Source organism: Daucus carota, chromosome 4, assembly GCF_001625215.2.
Source record: "Daucus carota subsp. sativus chromosome 4, DH1 v3.0, whole genome shotgun sequence".
In the NCBI taxonomy this organism is placed as follows: domain Eukaryota; kingdom Viridiplantae; phylum Streptophyta; class Magnoliopsida; order Apiales; family Apiaceae; genus Daucus; species Daucus carota.
Window position 1 is genome coordinate 10930805 of NC_030384.2, and position 22322 is coordinate 10953126.

Here is a 22322-nt window from a genome sequence, read left to right on the forward strand (position 1 = left end):
AATATACGTCACAAAGGTTACACGTGCCTCTCTTTAAAGTGTAGAACTCGTGAGTAATGATCCAAGTCCGTCCCTTTGCAAGGTGCCTACATACCCTATAATTATAGGGATCAAGCCCATGTAGTTCTCGATTTAGGACTCTGAAGAGATAAGCTCTTATCCTCTCTAGTTTAGGATAAAACAACTTCCTATTGTAGTTATCAAGCGGTATCCCACTCCAAGTAGGTCACTTGAAGCCTTCATCTTGCATGATTATCCGAATATATATGAATTATCTCCACCCGATTATAATTATCTCCACAATGCACGTATTTATCCTTTAATTTGCAGATAAATTATAGCTGATATACTCCCAATATACTTCCAATTCGTCCTCCTAGAAACAAGGAAGAAGAGTCCTGCTCGGAGTCTGCCTGCCGTTCTGCCCAGGCGACGGAAGCCCTGCCAGCGGCATCCCCTAACTGCAGCCTTGTGGCTGCAAGCCAGGATGCACTTAGTGGTAACCCCTAGCGGCGGTATCCCCTAAAGCGCCTTCAGGTGCAACCCCATTCTGATGGCAGTCTTCATTGTGCTTCCAATGCAAGTCCATATACCTCTTTGTATGCCTCCAATGATTCACCCAGCCATGGTGAAGCCCATTATCCTTAACCTGATGACTCCAATAAGCCCAAATAAAGCCCAAATAATATGATGGGTTATAAAATAAGCGCAGGGGGATTTTATGGCACAACACTAGTTATAATAATTGTTTTATATCATCGCTAATGTTAATAAACACAAATGAAAAATCTACATGCATCAATATGTAATACGAGTAAAATGTAGACAAACAGGATTTTTCCTTCAAAAGATAGAAATATTTCATTGACTGGAAATTATAAAATTACAAAAATTTTCGCACGAAATCACGCAAGCGTACGTGGTCACAAGTAATATAGAATAAAATTCAGTTCGTTCCCACAGAGACTAGTGTATTCAGAAATACGCACTTATGCACCACTGTATGGTTATTATTCAATGCTTGGACAAATAACAATTTGGTTAGTTTTATCTAAATTAACTAATCAAGTCGAATTATAACTAAGAGAATTAAAAGCGAATTACTAATAAGAATAAAACATGGGATTGTAGCTTCATTAACAACTTCATTCAGAGTTATGCCCTTATTCGATTGTAATGGTTGATAACTAATCAGATAACACGAGACTGATACACGCTAACTGTCGTTATACGTGCACCATACTGCTACACATCCACAATTAAGATAGAAGGTAAACAGACACCAATTATGCTTAGACCCTATATGTCTATAGAATTTGAAAACATAACGGTTGAAGAGCAAGTTATCTATCAAGATTACATAGGGCGATGCAAGATGGTTAAAATCACACCACTAATCATGTATGTCGAATACATAATCCTATGTTCGCATGGCAAGTTCTAAATCAATAAATCCACTGCCGCTTCAATAAAGATTAACACACAACTTAGATGTTAGCTACACATCTAAGAAGAATAAGCACAACCAATACGAAGAAATCAAACATTCATCACACAAATAATTAAGGCAAATCAACTACTGAAATCCATATATAAATCCAGTAGAATCCCACGATAATGATTAGTTCATAATCGAACTTCTCATCATCATGGGTTCGAATGTAAACATGATAGGAATAAGTCTAAAACAGGATAAAAGTGCGGGAATCAAAGTTGAGAAACAAATCCGAAAACAAGCATCCAAAAGTATCTCCTAATTAGAAGAAGACAAAAAAAACTATGAATCTAGACCTTCTCCGTAGCCGTCACGTCCTCCTTAGAATGTTTCTAGGTTGTGTTTTAAGTCCCCCAGGCCTTCCTTTAAGTTTCCCAGCGAATGGGCCTTCAAACGGATCAAAAACGGGCAAAACGGGCAAAAATTCCCGCTCAGGTCGTGGGGCGGCCGCGCCAAAGTTGGGGTGGCCACGCCAACGGGGCGGGCGCGCCAAAGTTAGGGCGGGAGCGCCAAAGTGGCAGCCTCCCGTCCAGGAGTTGGGGCGGCCACGCCACATTTGGGGCGGCCGCGCCAAAACAGCAGCCTTGCACCCTAATGCTTCCGCGTGCATAACTTTCTCCTCGTGCATCCGATTGCTTCGCCGTTTTTTTCACTTGAAGCTATGAGTCCCCTCTTTGTCCTCCTTCCAAGAAACCTACACAACACAACACTAAAACATATCAAAAACATCAAAAGCTTGAGGCCAAATCATCGATTAAAGGCAAAATGAAGGCTTCCGAGTGGATATGAATTCCACTTATCACACCCCCAAACTTAAACTGATGCTTGTCCTCAAGCATAGAAACACACACGAATACTACTAATGCAATGCATGAATGCAACTAAATGCCTACATCTAATCGAATCATGAAGTGTAATCCGTGTTAACATATAATCCTCAGAATATGCAACATTCTCGGCATTCATCTCTTTCACATATTAGCCATGTCCACTTCCACTACAAGTGTGAAGTGCATCGTGTGTGCTAGCATACTCTCTAATGAAACAAAACAAAGACTATCAAACTTCAACAGAGTCCTCACTATGAGCCGCTAATCAGAATCAGGTTTAAACACTTCTTTACTAAAGAGTCAACTACAATTTATGGTCACTAAAGAATTCCTATGCCTCTCCTATTTTTTCTATTTTTTTTCTTTTTCTTGCTAAGTCTAAGGTTGGGACGCTTCTCAGTGCAAGTGAGTCACGACCGCCATTCGACTTTGCTTATTCTATTTTTTTTAATCAAGTAATTCTCCAGTAATCAAAGGTTGTGAAAGGTCACCAAGAAATTGCTTATTCTAATACATTTGCACTTAATACCAGCACAAGTACATGGATCTTCCCTTTCACATGACTTTGCATTCTACCCATTGATCTCAAAGGAGTACTTGATAATTTTTATTCTTTTTTTTTTCTTTTTGCATTCTGTTTTTTTTAGAAAGGCATATCATCCCTTAACTCCCCCAAAATTAAGATTTACAAACTCTAAGTTCAAAAAGGGAATAATCCTAACTCTACGCCCTACTCAACGTAAGGACTCAAGAAATAAGTTAGTCTGAGTCTTATCTCTAGAGCATAAGTGTAATTACAATTTTCACACAAGCAGTTTCCAAGCACAAGGCATCACATATAATCAAGACTACTAGCCAAGAAATTATGCACATAAACTCATCATAGGACATCAACTTGGGAAACAACTTCAAGATTCATGCAAATGCAACTATATGAAACTACTAACACATACTAAACACAAACATATATATATATAAAACACGTACTAATATGCAAACAATATGAGACAATATGCTAAACTAAATGCATCATGCAACCTATATGAACACACTCTACTACTACTACTAATCCTTAGATTACCACCCCCAAACTTAATATATTCAATGTCTGCATTGAAGGTGATAATAATGATAGAATGTACCTAAATGTCGGGAGGATCATCATCCTCGGGTGGATGATCAGGTGGTGAATATACCATGCCATCTCCAAACACTGGCCAATCAACCTCAACACCAATGGCTCGAAAAGCACTCCTAAGAGCTTGAGTCAAATCCTTTGCAAAACGGCGGTGAATGTCATGCATGTCATCTATGCGCCGTGACAACCTTCTAAACTGCACATCACTTAAGAGATCTGGTGGTAGTTTGAGTTCGAGATTGAGAGCTTCTTCAATAGATGGTTTAAGATGCTCCTGAAAATTTTTAAGCTCTGCTACTCCTTCATCTTCGAAATCAGAATCCCCTGTAAAGACTCTCTCTAAGGTACCTGGTCTTAGCTTTTGCTCAATCTCAGAATTTGCAGCAGCTTCTAGTGGCTCCACCTTAAAGCATTCTTCTTCGTCAGTTGGAAATTTCATTGCATTGAACACTTTAAAAGTGATACTCTGATCTTGAATTCTCATTGTAAGCTCTCCTTTTTGCACATCGATCAAAGTTTGGCCTGTAGCTAAGAACGGCCTTCCCAAGATAATGGGAATCTTCTTATCCTCCTCGAAGTCTAGGATGACAAAATCAGCAGGGAAGATGAGCTTATCCACCTTAACCAAGACGTCTTCCACTATACCTCGCGGGTACGTGATGGACCGATCAGCCAGTTGTAAGGACATGTTTGTAGGTTTCGGCTCCGACAGACCAAGTTTCTTGAAGACAGAGAACGGCATCAGATTGATGCTAGCTCCCAAGTCACACAAGCACTTGTCAAAAGATAACTTGCCAATGGTACACGGTATTGTGAAACTTCCCGGATCCTTCAGCTTCGGGGGCAATTTCTGCTGCAACACAACACTACACTCTTCCGTTAGAGCAACTGTTAGGTCCTGAAACGATTGTAGAAGGGGGGGTTGAATACAATCGTCACAAAATAATCGCGGCGGAATAATCTGATTTGAATTAAACTAGTTAATCAGATTTTAATTAATTAATATAACAATGTTTTAAGTCGTTATATAATTAATAAGGTTCGTTTTAATGTCCACTAAAGTTCGTAGAATAAATTCGACAGGATGTATTCTAACTTAGTGATTAAAACAATCGAGTGATCAAAGCACAGAAAACTGTGGATATAACAATTGCAAGTTACAAACAACTTGAAAGCTTTTACAATGCAATGAACACTTGAGAAATGAAGAAGTGAAGCCATATTTATAGGCAAACCACTTAGATCTAGGTATGACATTGAAAGGAATGACTTTTAAGCTTAGGAATGACATTACAAAGGAAGATATGACATTGTTACACAAAGCCATGCCCTAAAACAAGAAAGGAATGACATAAATAAGGAATGCCATACTGCATAGGCACGGTATGACATTTCAGACTTGGTCACTAAGTCATTCGGTATGACATACAACCCAAAAGTCATTGGGTTGTCTTCGGTATGACTTTTTCAAGTCATTCAAATGCAAGTCATACACACAACTGATAAAGCCTGCAGGTGGGACACGGTATGACATTCTAATGTCATACCAGATGAAGTCTGTGGAGAGCAAACGGTATGACTTTCAAGAGAAAGTCATACCGAATGATTTACTCATACAAACAGCCACGGTATGACATTTTAACATAACTCTGAGAATGCCTGCTCAATTGACACGGTATGACATTCTCTGAGAATGTCATACCGAGCTAATTAAGCATAAAAACAGTTGATTTAATATATATAAATATTAAATAATTACCCACTTAATTATATTAAATATATAAATTCATAAATTAAATTAATTCGAAGGTGAATCAACTTAATAAATAAATTATATAGTCAATTTAATTATTATGAATAGTGAGATAATTAAATAAATACTTATAATATTGTATATCTTCATCTGCAGAGACTTCAGGCTTGATTAAACTTTGTAGATCTTTGTCTTGATCGAACGGCCACTTGTAGTTGATGCAGAATACTTAATTAGAGTAGCTGACACACAAATGTACTGTCTGGTTCATCTGTATCTAGCTGAATTAAATATTCTTTATCAAATAAACATTTGATATGTGGCTTGTTCGTTGATTCTTTGTCTTCGTAGTTCTTCTTCATTAGTAACAATAGTATGGAATCTTCTGAATAAATAAAGTATTAAAACTTTATACCTTCTGGACTTCTGGACGTGCTACAAAAGATTATTTGTACACTGAGGCTTGAACATATTAATGAACTTCTTCCAGTGGTGTGCAGCATCATCCTGAAATTCTTCAGACATATAATTTCAATAAATCACTTGACGTTCTTCGTACGGATTCCTTCAACAGTACTTGCTATTTACCTTGCCTTCTTATCAGAGTTGAGTTGGTACCTCTTTAATTACAAATAGGCTAAACATATGCCTTTCAATCTCCTCCTATTTGTTTGTTAATATAACATGCAAATTATCGAGAGGATAACTCAACTAACTGATAAGACAAAGGATTAAACATGATTTGTAAATAGAAAAAAGTTTCTGGTATTTCATTAAACATTCACCAGAATTCAAAAGATTACATTAGATTACAAAAGGATGTTCTTACTGAACATATATTACAAATCCCTAATGAATCTAAAGATCAACTTCTCCTTCTTCGATATCAGAAGTGTGAAGAATAGGAGTTGATGGTTCTTCCCTGGTTGGCACTTCAGATGTAGTGGATTCACCACGCTTCATTCGTTCCTTTGCCAGAGCCAGTTGATGTAGCACTTCCAAATCCACAGGGTCTTCGCGGAAGTCTGATGGCTGAGATTTTGTAACATTTTTCATCCTTCGAAAGTATTGAGCAACATTCTTTCGAGTGCAGTAAGCAAGAATCACATCATCAGCATCAGACTTAGCTTTAGAAGCAAAGCCCTTGGTTCTTAAAAGAGTGGAGGCAAGAGCAAGTTGTTTAGCTGGATACTTTGGCAAGGCTTCTTCGTTGAGATAGACAGTGCTGAAGATCTCCTTGTGAACGAACTTAACACAATAAGGATTCCTGACAACCTGAGGACTGTTGAATATAGCTTGTTCCATCAGTTTGTCACGAAGAAGTTCATTCAGGTTGGAGCTGCGCTTTACCTTATTCCGAAGCACCCAGAGCTCAGATACAGAGAATGATTTCAGAGATTCGACAGATAGTCTGAAAGAACCATTCCTCTGTGTATAGACAATTAGCTCCCATTGCTCTAGCAAATTGTTGACTCCCACAGTCACATAATTTAATTCTAAAGCAAAGGCATGCATAAAGACATCCTCGTCAGGGTTTACCTCTCTAAGATCATAGATCAGAGATAAGAACTTGTTGTCATCGAAAGGCTCCCTTTGAGGTCCATTAAAGATTCTTCTTGCAATGTCCCAGCTTTTTCCTTCTTTCCTCCTTATATCAAGATTCTTCTGCTTGATTGCAGCATCATAGATTTTCTGTTTCTCGATCTTGATTTGTTCTTCTGTGATCAACTTGTCCTCTAGAAGTTTTTGGAAATCACGAAGCTTACGCTTCCTAGCTTCATTTTCAGCTTTGAACTTCCGGACATTCTCCTCATGTTCTAGGTCAACAGGTTCTTCATCCTGAAACAAATAACCCTCATCAAATATACCTTCTTCTTCTTCTTCTGCTTGACGATAGGTAGCATCGAAGATGTCATCATCTCCTGTGGATAGTCATCATAACTATCAGAATTGAAAACATTTTCGGACTGATGTAACGGTTCTTTGCCTTTAGACTTATGAGTTTCTTTGTCAGGGGCAGATCCAGAAGTGGTATTATCTTTGTTGCTTTGATTTGAGCTATTGCCTCTATCATCCCTGTCACCTTTGTCTCTATTCTCCCCCTTAGTTGAGGGATCCTCTCCGGAGGGTTGATCATCAGACCTGTTGGAGTTTCTGAGGAGTTGATCTAACTTGCTGTCGATGGTCTCAAATTTGGACATGTAAAGCTCATGATTAGACCTCATTTCAACAGCCAAGTCATGGATTTCCTCTTTGAGCTCATCCCTGTAAGAACTGGATGGCCTCTCCTCAGCTTTCTGTTGCAGGGTCACCAACTGTGCACCCTTGAGCTTCTCGTTCTCAGCAATCATTCTGGCAAGCTCAGCTCTTAGCTTTGCCATTTGTTCCTCAAACAGATCAGGGTTAGTGTGTGCGCTCACCTCACGTACACTCAAAGCTGTTTCACTAGCCTCACGTGCATGTGTATCGCTCGGTGTTTGCCTTACATCACTCTTTTCAGTCACTCTTCCTGCTGTACCTGTATATACTACCAATGTCCCCTGAGATGGGTTCAAAGGTAGTGGAGGAACAAATTGTCCTCCGGACGCCTGTGAGGGCAGATTAACTTGCACGCTGCCAAGTTCCGCCTGATCAGAAAAGAAAGGGAGATCAGCAAAGTTTTCATAAATAATACATTGATTTTGAAAATCTGTGCACTCAGTAAACATAGTAACCTGTGTATCTGTTTGGGCTGGCACTAGCGTGAGTGCTAGCGCAGTGCTTGACTCTGTACAAGTTACCGTGGCCGGACGGTCAATTTCAATGGCCACATCCTGTAGAGAGAATGAGTCCAGAGACTGCTTATCTGCCATTTCAAAATCTGAGCCTTGTTGGGAAGGCACAGATGAGGCTACAGTTGTCTCCAAGGTTTCCACCCTTTGCTTCTTTGAGGGAGACAGAGCTGTGGGTTTATTCATTAAACTACTCGAACTCCGTTTCCTCGCAACTTTACGAACAGGTTGCATTGAAGTGTTGGTTGATGTGTTTGGAGAAACGAGAGTTTGTTGAAGAGAATCTTCAGCTAGGTTATGAACCTGTGTGTTGTCAGGTTCATTGCTGGTAGGCTGGAAAACAAAATCAAGGTCACAAACAAAATCACAACCATAATCTGACGTATCAACATTAAAATTAGATGATAAGTTAGAAAGTACCTGAGCTACCTGTAGGTCCTGACGGAAGGACTGAAGCTCTGGGTTGATAGGAGAGTCAGAGGGTAGGGGTTGTGAGGTAGATTGTGTTTGTGGGATGATTTGGGATTGTGTTTGGTGTGGGAGAGGTTCAGATGAAGATGGTTGATGCTCGAAGAGATCATAATCCAAAGTTTGATCTTCAAATGAAGGGTTAGATTGTTCTGTTTGATGGATGGGGGAGTGATATGATGATTGGGTGGATGAGTGGTGTGAAGATTGTGCTTCTTGGGATTGTTGAGGTGAATGCTGCTGCTGCTGTTGTTGTTGTTGATGCTGTTGTGTAGGTTGTTGAATCTGCAGGGGTTGAGGTTCTTGAGGTTGCTGTTGCTGTTGTTGTTGTTGTTGATGCTGTTGTGTAGGTTGTTGAATCTGCAGGGGTTGAGGTTCTTGAGGTTGCTGTTGCTGTTGTTGTTGTTGTTGATGCTGCTGAGGTTGAGGTGCAGGAGCCACTTGAAGTTGATACGGTTGAAGAGGAGCATTGAACATTTGGAGCATGTGAGGAGTGGTGATTAGTGGAACATTGGCAAATTTATTCTTGTTATCCAACTGAGTCATAAGTTTAGTGCAGGCACGAGGAACTTGTGCCACAGGAGAGTTGGAGTAGTGTTCCTTCTCAGCGTCAGTCATTTTATCATTTAGAAATAACATGATAAAACGAGGATAAAAGCATGCAACCTTCGCGTTCTGTTCAACAGATCTGTTCCTAAGAGGTCCTAACTTGGAAAGAATGGCTTGAAGAATAAGCTTTCCAAAGTTAATCCGACGATTATAAACAATGCTGAACCCAATCTTCTGAAGCAGCGAGGTTATTACATTAAAGTTCTTGCGAGTGGTCGGAGCAAACACTTTAGCTAAAGTGTCGAAGAAAAGATCCCACTCAGGCTTCAGATTGCCTTTCAACATTCTAGGCAAATTGATCTCTCCCTGATATAAGATTGTCTCGAAGAAATTGGTGAGTTCAGCTTCGGTAGGGAGTTCAGCAAAATTATCCCTTGGAAACCCCAAAATCTTATTCACATCATCGGTGCTGATAGTAATCGTACGTCCTCTGTGTATATCTCCAGAAATCCGATGATTATCCAACAAAGTAGTATTCAGGGTTGTCGTGTAGAAGTCCTGAATTGGCTGTATCTGGAGGTCTGCATGAGCTGTAATAGCAGTGCTGACGAGCGACTGACTATTCAGAAAACGGACCCACGGTCTAAATCGAGCCAAACTGGCCTCGGGGTCGAAAAATCCATTCAAATTAGTCTCCTCGATAACAAAACGACCGGCCATTTTTAAAATTAAAAATTGAATTAAGTGAGAATTTTTCAAATAAAATAATAATTTTCAAATTTCTCACAAATTTCAATTAATAATTAACAAATCAATTAATTAATTAATTAATAATTCGATTTAAATGGGTAAAATCGAATTAAAATTTAATTAATCCTTAAAATGGCTTTACAAGGTCCCAAACAATGTCTTAGCACCCACTAACTTCAAAAATTCCCAATTGGCTTCTCAAAACCCTAATTTTCGAAATCAACAAACAGGGGTTTTGAAATCAGTATGCACAAACCACCACAAATCGCACAAAACTGGTACTACACGGCCACAGGAGCACAGAATCGGTCAAGAATCGTTCAGACTCGGTCAAAATCGATGAAACTCGGTGACTCAGTCTAACTCGGGTCGAAGGGTTTCGAAATTTTCAAAATTTCAGCAGCAATTCGACTTGATTTCTTGAATATTCGAAGTAACCAGCAAGCTTTAAGCTTGAAATAACAGTAACCAGCAAGTTTTTCAATGAAAACTTGAAAAAGTCGAGCAAGAACAATGGCAGTGTATGAGTGTATGCGTGAGGGAGATGAAAAGGGGTAGGTATGACTTTCAAAAGCTAAGTCATATGGAGATGTGGGGGTCGGTATGACATTTTACGGGAATGTCATACCGTGCTCTTCAAAAGTCATGTTGAGCGTTCGGTATGACATTTCCAGAAATGTCATACCGATGAATACAAAGGGAGTAGCATAACACGGTATGACTTTTCAAAGAAAAGTCATGCCGCGTTCTTGAGGCTTACCAGACACGCTAGAAGCGGTATGACATTTTATAAAAATGTCATACCGACTGAAATAAGCGGAATTTAGAAAGAAAATTAGTGAATATTATGATTTTTGATTATTTAAAAACAATAAAACCTTTTTGCACATTTAATCAAAAATCTAATACACATAATATATTATATATTACACATATATTTTGTAAAATTCAACTCTAATTAAATATAAATACTTATGAATTTAACCTTAATTCATTAAAATGAATTAACTTAAAATCAAATATTTATGCTTAATTAATTTTGAAAAATACAAAATAAATACAAATAATTATCTAAATGCTTAGAGAATAATACAGGGGAGTATGCAGGCATTTAGAAAATTACAGATAAATATATTGACATGCATAATTACACAGATAATTATCAAATAATATACAGACAATTATATAACATCTAATAAAATAGATATAATTACACATAAAATTCACAACAATATATAATTAATATATAAAATACATATAACATATATACAAAGAGAATCATGGCATATTTAACATCCCTAGCTCACAAACCAACTTAGAGAAAGTGGATTCATCAAGTGGTTTAGTGAAGATGTCTGCAATCTGATCAGCTGTGGGTACGAAATGTAATACCACAGTACCATTCATGACATGTTCTCGAATGAAATGATACCTGATATCTATGTGCTTGGTCCTGGAGTGTTGCACTGGATTGTTTGAAATGGCTATGGCACTGGTGTTGTCACAAAATATTGGAATTTTGTCGATCGAAATACCATAATCATTTAATTGGTTTCTGATCCAGAGAATCTGAGCACAGCAACTGCCAGCAGCTATGTACTCAGCTTCAGCAGTAGAAGTGGACACTGAGTGTTGCTTCTTGCTGTACCAGGAAACCAATCGACGTCCTAGAAATTGACAACTTCCAGACGTACTCTTTCTGTCAATCCTGCAACCTGCATAATCAGAATCTGTATAGCCGGTTAAGTCAAAACCAGTATTCTTAGGGTACCAAATACCTAAACCAGGTGTACCCTTAAGATATCTAAAGATTCTTTTGACGGCTATAAGATGTGATTCCTTAGGATCAGCCTGAAACCTAGCACATAAACACGTTGCAAACATGATATCTGGTCTACTTGCAGTAAGATAAAGTAATGAGCCAATCATACCTCGATAGCTTGTGATATCAACTTTCTTACCAGATTTATCCTGGTCAAGCTTTGTGGCAGTGGCCATGGGTGTCTTTGCCGGAGAAGAGTCTTCTAGATTGTACTTTCGAAGAAGATCTCTGACATACTTGGATTGGCAAATAAAGATTCCATCTTCCTTTTGGCTTACTTGAAGACCAAGGAAGTAGGACAGCTCACCCATCATACTCATTTCATAATTACTCTGCATTAACTTAGCAAATCTCTTGCACAAGTTATCGTTAGTAGAACCAAATATAATATCATCAACATATATTTGAACAAATATCATATCATTATCATGCAATTTGTAAAAGAGAGTTTTGTCTATGACACCTCTAGTAAATTTATTTTCAATCAAAAATTCAGAGAGGGTGTCATACCATGTCCTTGGTGATTGCTTAAGCCCATAGACAGCTTTGAATAGGAAGTACACAAAATCAGCAAATTCTGGATTTTCAAAGCCAGGGGGCTGTTCCAGATACACTTCTTCTTCCAGCTTTCCATTCAGAAATGCACTTTTCACATCCATTTGATAAACTCTGAAGTTGGAGTGTGCAGCAAATGCAAGAAATATTCTGATGGCTTCAAGACGAGCAACTGGAGCATAGGTTTCATCATAATCAATTCCTTCTTCTTGAGAATAACCTTTTGCAACCAGTCTGGCTTTGTTTCTCACAACAATGCCATCACCATCTAACTTGTTACGGAAGACCCATCTAGATCCAATTGTAGACTTTCCTTTTGGTCTTGGAACCAGGGCCCAGACTTCTTGTCTCTCAAATTGATTGAGTTCTTCTTGCATGGCAAGAACCCAATCAGGATCAGCAAGTGCTTCATCTATTTTCTTTGGTTCTAATTGTGAAAGAAAACCAGAGAATAGACATTCATTTGTCGTAGCACTTCTAGTCCTTACACCAACATCAGGATCACCAATAATCAGATCAAAGGGATGATCTCTGCTCCAAATCCTTTCCCTTGGAAGTTGTGTCCTTGATGATTCAGCAGTATCATCATTAGGCTGATGTGTATGACTAGTTGATCCACCAGCTCCCCCTGAGCTGTTGCCAGGTTGACTTGATGATCCACCACTAGCATTAGTGGAATCTCCAGCATTATTGCCATTTCCTCCACCATTGCCTGGATCATTATCATTGTTGTCATCACCTGTTGCAACCTCAGGTGGCACATCATCATCTGAATCAGAATCTGGAAAGTTGTCAAACCTCAGAGATTCAGATGGATCAGCAGATTGTAAACTTGGTAGTTTAGTGTCATCAAATGTTACATTGACACTAACTTTCACTGACAGAGTATCAATTACAAAAACTCTATAAGCATTGTTTGTATAACCAACAAAAATTGCTTCAGATGCTTTTGGCTCAAACTTGTTCAAGTTCTCTTCACCATCCTTGAGAACATAACACTTGGCTCCAAATACATGAAGATGTTTGACATAAGGCTTCTTGTTGTTATACAGATGAAATGGAGTTTTCATATGATCCTTGTTGATCAAAGTTCTATTCTGGGTATAGCAGGCAGTAGACACAGCTTCAGCCCAAAAGTACAGAGGAAGCTTTGCTTCAGCAATCATAGTCCTTGCAGCTTCGATCAGTGTACGATTCTTTCTTTCGACGACTCCATTCTGCTGAGGAGTCCTTGGTGCTGAATACTGCCTTCTAATTCCCTTTTCAGAGTAAAAGTTAATTAGAGTTTGATTCTTGAACTCTGTGCCATTGTCTGACCTTACAGCTTTGACTGGCACACCTTTATCCAATTCAACTAACTTTATATGATCAATCACTGTCAACGGGGTTTCATCCTTAGAAGCCAGGAAGTAAACCCAAGTAAATTTTGAGAAGTCATCCATAATAACCAAGGCATATCTTCCTCCATCAATGGATGCAACATTTACAGGGCCAAACAGATCCATATGCAACAAATGAAGTGGATCTGTAATGGTATTGATGGTTTTGCCTTTGTGAGATGCTCTCTTCGCTTTTCCTTTCTGACAAGCTTCACAAAGATCATCAGTTGAGAATTCCAGGGAAGGCAACCCTCTCACTAGATCTCTCTTGACTAGAGAGTTCATGGTTTTGAAGTTGAGATGTGAGAGCTTCTTATGCCATAACCAACTATCTTCAGCAGACGCTTTGGCGTAGAAACAGTGAACTTCGTTTCCTGGTCCTGAAGATAAATCAGCTACGAATATATTGCCTTTCCTTATGCCACATAGTGAAGGACGCTTATCCTTGATATGTTTAATGATACATATCTCCTTTTCAAAATGAACATAATATCCTTTGTCACAGAATTGACTGACACTCAGGAGATTATGTTGAAGTCCTTCAACTATTGCAATATCTTCTATGATGATCCTTCCAATTTTGTACTTGCCATATCCCACAGTACGACCTTTGCTATTATCAGCAAAACTGACTGTAGGGCCAGCTCCTTCTCTTATGTCCTCCAGCAGGGATTTATTGCCAGTCATGTGCATTGACGCTCCACTGTCAAGCACCCAGGTAACACGAACAACTCCACTGGCACCCTGCAAAAGACAACTTGATTAGACAGTCTTTGGGACCCACACTTGATTGGGTCCTGCAGTCTTAAAGAACTGATTTCTATTAGGTAATACAACAGAGCCTCTTGGACTGATACTTGGTTCAGATTTGACTGAACTTACTTCCTTAACAACAGCCTTATAAACCTTGGTTTTAGGCTTTGGAACATAAGTTTCCTTCCTAACTCGAGGAGGGCTAGCAGTCTTTGATCTAGCATGCTTGTGGTTTGTGTGTTGTCTTGGTGTCGTGTTTTCATTTTTAGCATGCAAATTTTTAAAATAAGCAGACATAGTATTGAAAGCACAGAGCATACAGTTATCAACACCACAAAATTTATGACATGAATCAAATGTAGGAGCAATAGGAATATCAGTCATCACAGTAGGAACGTCAACAGATTCTACTCTAACTTTGTTAACAGTTTTAAAGTTCTCAGTAGAATGACATCTGTTATCTCTGTTCTTACTGTTCACGAAACTATTAGGCTTGTTGAATTTAGTTCTCTCAGAGTTGACACCTAAACCAGCTTTAGGCAACCTAACATTGCCTTTCACTTTGATTGGTTTCAGTGATGTCGGGATCTCATCTTTCTTCTCATTACTCTCTTTCATTTTAAGGTCTTCCTGTTTGAGTTCATATTTAATGACAACAGGAGTTTCTAACAGAGGTTCAGCTTCTGAGGCCTTAAACAAAGGTTGAGGGGAATCTTTCAAAACAAAAGGAATTCCTCTCTCCTTTGCACTCTTCTTAAAGGGAGTAATGTTACTAGCCTTACCTACAGATTTGTTATAGTCAAAGCCTATTCCAACAGTTCTCTTGATCTCTTGTTTATCATTAAGTTCTTTGACTATCATGGAGGCATCCTTAAAGGCTTTACATTTCACTTTCTCTTCGTCTAGCTGAAGTCTTAAAGCAATCTCACCTTTCTCTAGAACTTTGACTTTAGCATATTGAAATCCTAAATCCATAGTCAATTGTTCTATTTTAGGTTTTAATACTTTCATCTCATTCATTTTATAAGCATGAATATCTAAGACTAAAGTATCAATTTTAAGATTGGCAGCTTTCAACTTTTTAATAGCATCATCTCTTTCGAGTCCTAATTGCATAAAAAGTTTAGGGCATGTAGGATCTACCTGAAAGCTTCCAGCAGGAGGAGGTGAAGATGATCCAGCATTAGCCATGAGAGCAACATTCCCAATCTGCTCTTCTTCATCACTATCTGTATCATCCCAGCTTTTCCCTTCTGCTAGATATGATTTGCTCTTGAAGCTTTGACTTCCAGAAGTACCATGATGCTTTCTAATCAGTGCATCATACTTCTGCTTCAGCTCATCATACGAATCTTTTCTTTTTCCTTGAACCTTGGGCTGTTTGCATTCAGTTGCAAAGTGTCCAGGTTCACCACAATTGAAGCATTTGAACTTGCTTCTGTCCACCATCCCAGTCTTGTATCCTCCTTTGCTTGTAGAAGATGAATAACCTCCCTTCTGAAACTTACTAACAGTAGGTTTGTATTTATAGGAAGGGTTCTTCCGGAATCTCATGTTTCCAAACTTCTTGGCAAACAGGGATAGAGATTGATCTTCTAACAGTTCAAGTTCTTCCATTGTATAGAACTCTTCGTCACCACTGGAAGAAGCAGTCTGACCCATCTCAGGTACAACAAATTCCTGAGTAGTCTTAGAAGGAACAACAACATCCTTCTTCTTTTCTTCCAGTACAGGTGACTCAACAACTAGAGCTCTCGAATGGTTCTGTGTTTTACCCCAGCCATATCTCTGTTTACTCTGAACTTGCTCCAGTTCATAAGTTTTCAAAACTCCGTAGAGTCTTTCCAGAGAAATCTCATTCAGATCTCTGCTTTCCCTGATGGCAGTGATTCTGTGTTCCAGATGTTCAGGAAGGGTTAAGAGAAACTTCATGTTGACCTCTTTCTTGTCGTAGAATTTCCCATTCAGATTTAAATTATTTATCAAATTATTAAGTCTGATAAATACTTCTGAAATCCCTTCACCGGGATGAGAACCAAACTGTTCATACTGAGCCATCAGTATCTCTTTCTTGTTTTCCCTAACTTCCTCTGAGCCTTCATTGATAATCTCTAACGTATCCCAGATTTGCTTGGCGTTCGTACAATTAACAACAGCATTGTACATTACTGGATCTAGAGATTCCACCAATATTAGTTGGAGAGCGTCATCTAAGTTCATCTGTTCACTCTCTTCATCTGTGTACTCAGAAAGTTCTTTCGGAATGATCTGATGAGGTATTAACACACCATCCTCTTCGTGTGCTAATATGACATTCATCGGAGTAGTAACACCTTTGTCCAAAATCCCGATGTATTTTCGGTTCGCGGTGCGGAGGAATAGGAACATGTGCCTCTTCCATAGGCCAAAGTGTTCTTTGCTGAACGGTGGGATTTTAATGCTACTGATCTTTTGTGTACTCATATTTAAGGATTTGAAGTGAATAGTGTTTGGATGAGATTTGGATTTTTGAAAGAAAAATATTTTAAATCAGAATTAATTTTTGGAATAAAATTAATTCGAATAAAAAATATTTGGACGTTACAGAGTGTGTATAGGATCTGATACGGAAAAATGGTATCAACCGCTCTGATGCCAATTGTTAGGTCCTGAAACGATTGTAGAAGGGGGGGTTGAATACAATCGTCACAAAATAATCGCGGCGGAATAATCTGATTTGAATTAAACTAGTTAATCAGATTTTAATTAATTAATATAACAATGTTTTAAGTCGTTATATAATTAATAAGGTTCGTTTTAATGTCCACTAAAGTTCGTAGAATAAATTCGACAGGATGTATTCTAACTTAGTGATTAAAACAATCGAGTGATCAAAGCACAGAAAACTGTGGATATAACAATTGCAAGTTACAAACAACTTGAAAGCTTTTACAATGCAATGAACACTTGAGAAATGAAGAAGTGAAGCCATATTTATAGGCAAACCACTTAGATCTAGGTATGACATTGAAAGGAATGACTTTTAAGCTTAGGAATGACATTACAAAGGAAGATATGACATTGTTACACAAAGCCATGCCCTAAAACAAGAAAGGAATTACATAAATAAGGAATGCCATACTGCATAGGCACGGTATGACATTTCAGACTTGGTCACTAAGTCATTCGGTATGACATACAACCCAAAAGTCATTCGGTTGTCTTCGGTATGACTTTTTCAAGTCATTCAAATGCAAGTCATACACACAACTGATAAAGCCTGCAGGTGGGACACGGTATGACATTCTAATGTCATACCAGATGAAGTCTGTGGAGAGCAAACGGTATGACTTTCAAGAGAAAGTCATACCGAATGATTTACTCATACAAACAGCCACGGTATGACATTTTAACATAACTCTGAGAATGCCTGCTCAATTGACACGGTATGACATTCTCTGAGAATGTCATACCGAGCTAATTAAGCATAAAAACAGTTGATTTAATATATATAAATATTAAATAATTACCCACTTAATTATATTAAATATATAAATTCATAAATTAAATTAATTCGAAGGTGAATCAACTTAATAAATAAATTATATAGTCAATTTAATTATTATGAATAGTGAGATAATTAAATAAATACTTATAATATTGTATATCTTCATCTGCAGAGACTTCAGGCTTGATTAAACTTTGTAGATCTTTGTCTTGATCGAACGGCCACTTGTAGTTGATGCAGAATACTTAATTAGAGTAGCTGACACACAAATGTACTGTCTGGTTCATCTGTATCTAGCTGAATTAAATATTCTTTATCAAATAAACATTTGATATGTGGCTTGTTCGTTGATTCTTTGTCTTCGTAGTTCTTCTTCATTAGTAACAATAGTATGGAATCTTCTGAATAAATAAAGTATTAAAACTTTATACCTTCTGGACTTCTGGACGTGCTACAAAAGATTATTTGTACACTGAGGCTTGAACATATTAATGAACTTCTTCCAGTGGTGTGCAGCATCATCCTGAAATTCTTCAGACATATAATTTCAATAAATCACTTGACGTTCTTCGTACGGATTCCTTCAACAGTACTTGCTATTTACCTTGCCTTCTTATCAGAGTTGAGTTGGTACCTCTTTAATTACAAATAGGCTAAACATATGCCTTTCAGCAACGGTCTCCAAGTCCTCAAGCTTCAGCTTACGAGATAGAATACCTTTCATAAATTTAGCATAACTCGGCATTTGTTCTAGAGCCTCCGCAAAAGGTATGTTGATTTGTAATTTCTTGAAAACCTCTGGAAATTTAGCGAATTGTTTGTCGAGCTTATGCTTCTGAAGTCTCTTCGGAAAAGGGGGAGGTGGATATACTTGCTTGACCCTAATATCAGCTTTAGGACTAGACTTCTCAGTTGATTCCTTGCTTGCCTCCTTGTTGACTTCTTTCTTGTCAGCGACAACAACAGTTTTTCCACTATCAGACTTAGATGAGAGCACGGGTGGTTCAACCTGTTGATCACTCTCATCCTTGTTATGCTCTGTTGCTGACTCTTTCTCCTTCGTAACCTTTCCGGACCTCAAGGTGACAGCATGTACCTGTTCCTTCACCTTTTTCCTACCCGGATTGGCCTCGGTATCACTAGGAAGAGTTCCTTGTGGTCTGTTAATCAATGCGTTAGCAATCTGCCCAATCTGGTTCTCCAAAGTCTTGATTGACACCGCTTGGGTTTTAGTCATTAATTTCATCTCTTCCCACTCAATTCTTTCGTTGGAAGACTGTCCAGCCACCCCATGATTTTGTTGCTGGAATCCAGGTGGATGGAATTGCTGCTTCGGTGCAAACTGTTGAAAACCAGAAGGGTTGAAGGGTCTAGCTCCTTGCTGCTGAAACTGTTTCTGCGGTTGTTGCATAAAATTTTGATTGTTGCTCCAGCTGAAGTTCGGATGATTCTGATTATTGGGATGATAAGTGGCAGGAGCTGGCTGCTGAGACCTTTGGAAGTTGCTCACAAACTGATCAGATTCACTAGATATAGCACACTGATTAGAAGAATGTGCACCCACACAAAACTCACAAACATTAGGTGGTGGTTGAACTCCCAAGTTAACTAAGGAATCTATCTTCATAGTAAGATCCTTAATTTGAGCAGTCAAGGCTATAGTAGCATCAACATCTAGAACACCTGCTGCCTTGACCTGATGAAGACGCTGAGTAGGATTCTAATATTCATTCTCAGCCATCATCTCGATCAACTCATAAGCCTCATCATAGTTCTTAGCCCATAGAGCTCCACATGATGCTGCATCTAGCATTGGTCTCGAATTAAGTCCCAAGCCATTATAGAAGCAATTAATCACCATCCAATCAGGCATCCCATGATGTGGGCACTTTCGAAGCATCTCCTTGTAGCGTTCCCACGCTTCACATAAATTTTCACCAGATAGCTGAGAGAATTGAGTGATAGCATTCCTGATTGCAGCTGTTTTGGCCATATGGAAGAATATAGTAAGAAATTTCTGAGCCAGATCCTCCCATGTCGTAATAGATCCTGCAGGAAGAGAATGCAACCATCCTTTAGCTTTATCCCTCAGAGAAAATGGGAACAACCTCAATTTGATGGCATCGTCAGTAACACCATTGAACTTGAAAGTGTCGCAGATCTCAATGAAGTCCCGAATATGCGTATTAGGATCCTCAGTCGGAGAACCCCCAAACTGCACTGAGTCCTGTACCATCTGAATAGTGCTCGGTCTGATCTCAAAAGTAGTGGCATGAATTACTGGCCTGATAATGCTCGACTGAATGTCATTGATTTTAGGCTCGAAGAAAGCCTTAAGAGCCTTAGTATCATTCGCAACTGGTGGTTGGTCACCCATTGTAGTACTCAAGTACCTGAAACACACACAAACGAACTAAAGTGAGAAAAGAATCCAAGTCAGTGAAATTTAACGACCACTAATGACAAGCACATAAACTAAAATTTAACACCGAGTCCCCGGCAACGGCGCCAAAAACTTGTTCACAAAAAATCACGCAAGCATACGTGGTCACAAGTAATATAGAATAAAATTCAGTTCGTTCCCACAGAGACTAGTGTATTCAGAAATATGCACTTATGCACCACTGTATGGTTATTATTCAATGCTTGGACAAATAGCAATTTGGTTGGTTTTATCTAAATTAACTAATCAAGTCGAATTATAACTAAGAGAATTAAAAGCGAATTACTAATAAGAATAAAACATGGGATTCTAGCTTCATTAACAACTTCATTCAGAGTTATGCCCTTATTCGATTGTAATGGTTGATAACTAATCAGATAACACGAGACTGATACACGCTAACTGTCGTTATATGTGCACCATACTGCTACACATCCACAATTAAGATAGAAGGTAAACAGACACCAATTATGCTTAGACCCTATATGTCTATAGAATTTGAAAACATAACGGTTGAAGAGCAACTTATCTATCAAGATTACATAGGGCGATGCAAGATGGTTAAAATCACACCACTAATCATGTATGTCGAATACATAATCCTATGTTCTCATGGCAAGTTCTAAATCAATAAATCCACTGCCGCTTCAATAAAGATTAACACACAACTTAGATGTTAGCTACACATCTAAGAAGAATAAGCACAACCAATACGAAGAAATCAAACATTCATCACACAAATAATTAAGGCAAATCAACTACTGAAATCCATATATAAATCCGCTAGAATCCCACGATAATGATTAGTTCATAATCGAACTTCTCACCATCATGGGTTCGAATGTAAACATGATAGGAATAAGTCTAAAACAAGATAAAAGTGCGAGAATCAAAGTTGAGAAACAAATCCAAAAACAAGCATCCAAAAGTATCTCCTAATTAGAAGAAGACAAAGAAAAACTATGAATCTAGATCTTCTCCGTAGCCGTCACGTCCTCCTTAGAATGTTTCTAGGTTGTGTTTTAAGTCCCCCAAGCCTTCCTTTAAGTTTCCCAGCGAATGGGCCTTCAAACGGGCAAAACGGGCAAAAATTCCCGCTCAGGTCGTGGGGCGGCCGCGCCAAAGTTGGGGTGGCCGTGCCAACGGGGCGGGCGTGCCAAAGTTAGGGCGGGAGCGCCAAAGTGGCAGCCTCCCGTCCAGGAGTTGGGGCGGCCGCACAACATTTGGGGCGGCCGCGCCAAAACAGCAGCCTTGCACCCTAATGCTTCCGCGTGCATAACTTTCTCCTCGTGCATCCGATTGCTTCGCCGTTTTTTTCACTTGAAGCTATGAGTCCCCTCTTCATCCTCCTTCCAAGAAACCTACACAACACAACACTAAAACAAATCAAAAACATCAAAAGCTTGAGGCCAGATCATCGATTTAAGCCAAAATGAAGGCTTCCAAGTGGATATGAATTCCACTTAACAAAAAACATTAAAACAAAGGTACATTAGTTAACCTATTCTTTTGATTGTTCTTCTTCATTCTTGTAGACCTTGTTGCCTTCACCTTCTTCTAACTTCCTCTTTTTTCCAATAATTGGTGGTTCAAACTTAGTTGGATCGATGATATGAAGTGAGAGGGTTTTTTGCTCATCCTTGTGTCGCGTAAGAGTGTTTATCATTGATACGTTATTAGAGCGATGTATGTCCAACAACTTGATCTTATCCTTCAGATTTTGTTTCTCTTCCTCCAACCCTCTGATTCTTTGTTTCATTGATGAGTTTTGTTGCAGGAGTTTTGAAAGAACAGTTCGTGCTTCTAACACCATGATGAGTTTGTGCTTTTAAAAGAATAGTTTGAGAAAGAAAATATCACTTATGGATGCGGTTTACTAGATGTAGTTTGATGCTTTATATACTAAAATACCAAATGTCTCTTGAAAAAACACACATCTTATTGATAAGATCCTTCAACTGTTTCCATGATTTACACTTAAAATTCTAATTTATTACGTTCATGTATTACAAGATAGTCCCCCCATTTTTTGGAGCGCTTTGTTTCCAGCAGCTAGATTCTATATTTAATTAGTCAATAAATAATATTTGGAAAAATTAATAGTTAATAGATCTTCAAATTTTTAAAGC

General features: G+C 38.5%; 1 protein-coding gene and 1 non-coding gene across 2 annotated transcripts; one reads left to right on the plus strand and one right to left on the minus strand.

Moving 5' to 3' along the window:
• Nucleotides 1–3467: 3467 nt before the first annotated feature.
• LOC135152171 (uncharacterized) lies at nt 3468–19377 on the minus strand. Its single transcript, XM_064092005.1, has 2 exons — nt 18622–19377; nt 3468–4361 (listed from the first exon to the last, which is right to left on the minus strand). Exons 1-2 carry the CDS (start codon nt 19375–19377, stop codon nt 3468–3470), a joined length of 1650 nt encoding a protein of 549 aa, XP_063948075.1.
• A 244-nt stretch (nt 19378–19621) lies between these two features.
• LOC135152513 (small nucleolar RNA R71) lies at nt 19622–19728 on the plus strand. The gene has a single exon (XR_010291688.1). It is a non-coding gene; the product is annotated as a small nucleolar RNA R71 (small nucleolar RNA).
• The last annotated feature ends 2594 nt before the right edge of the window (nt 19729–22322 follow it).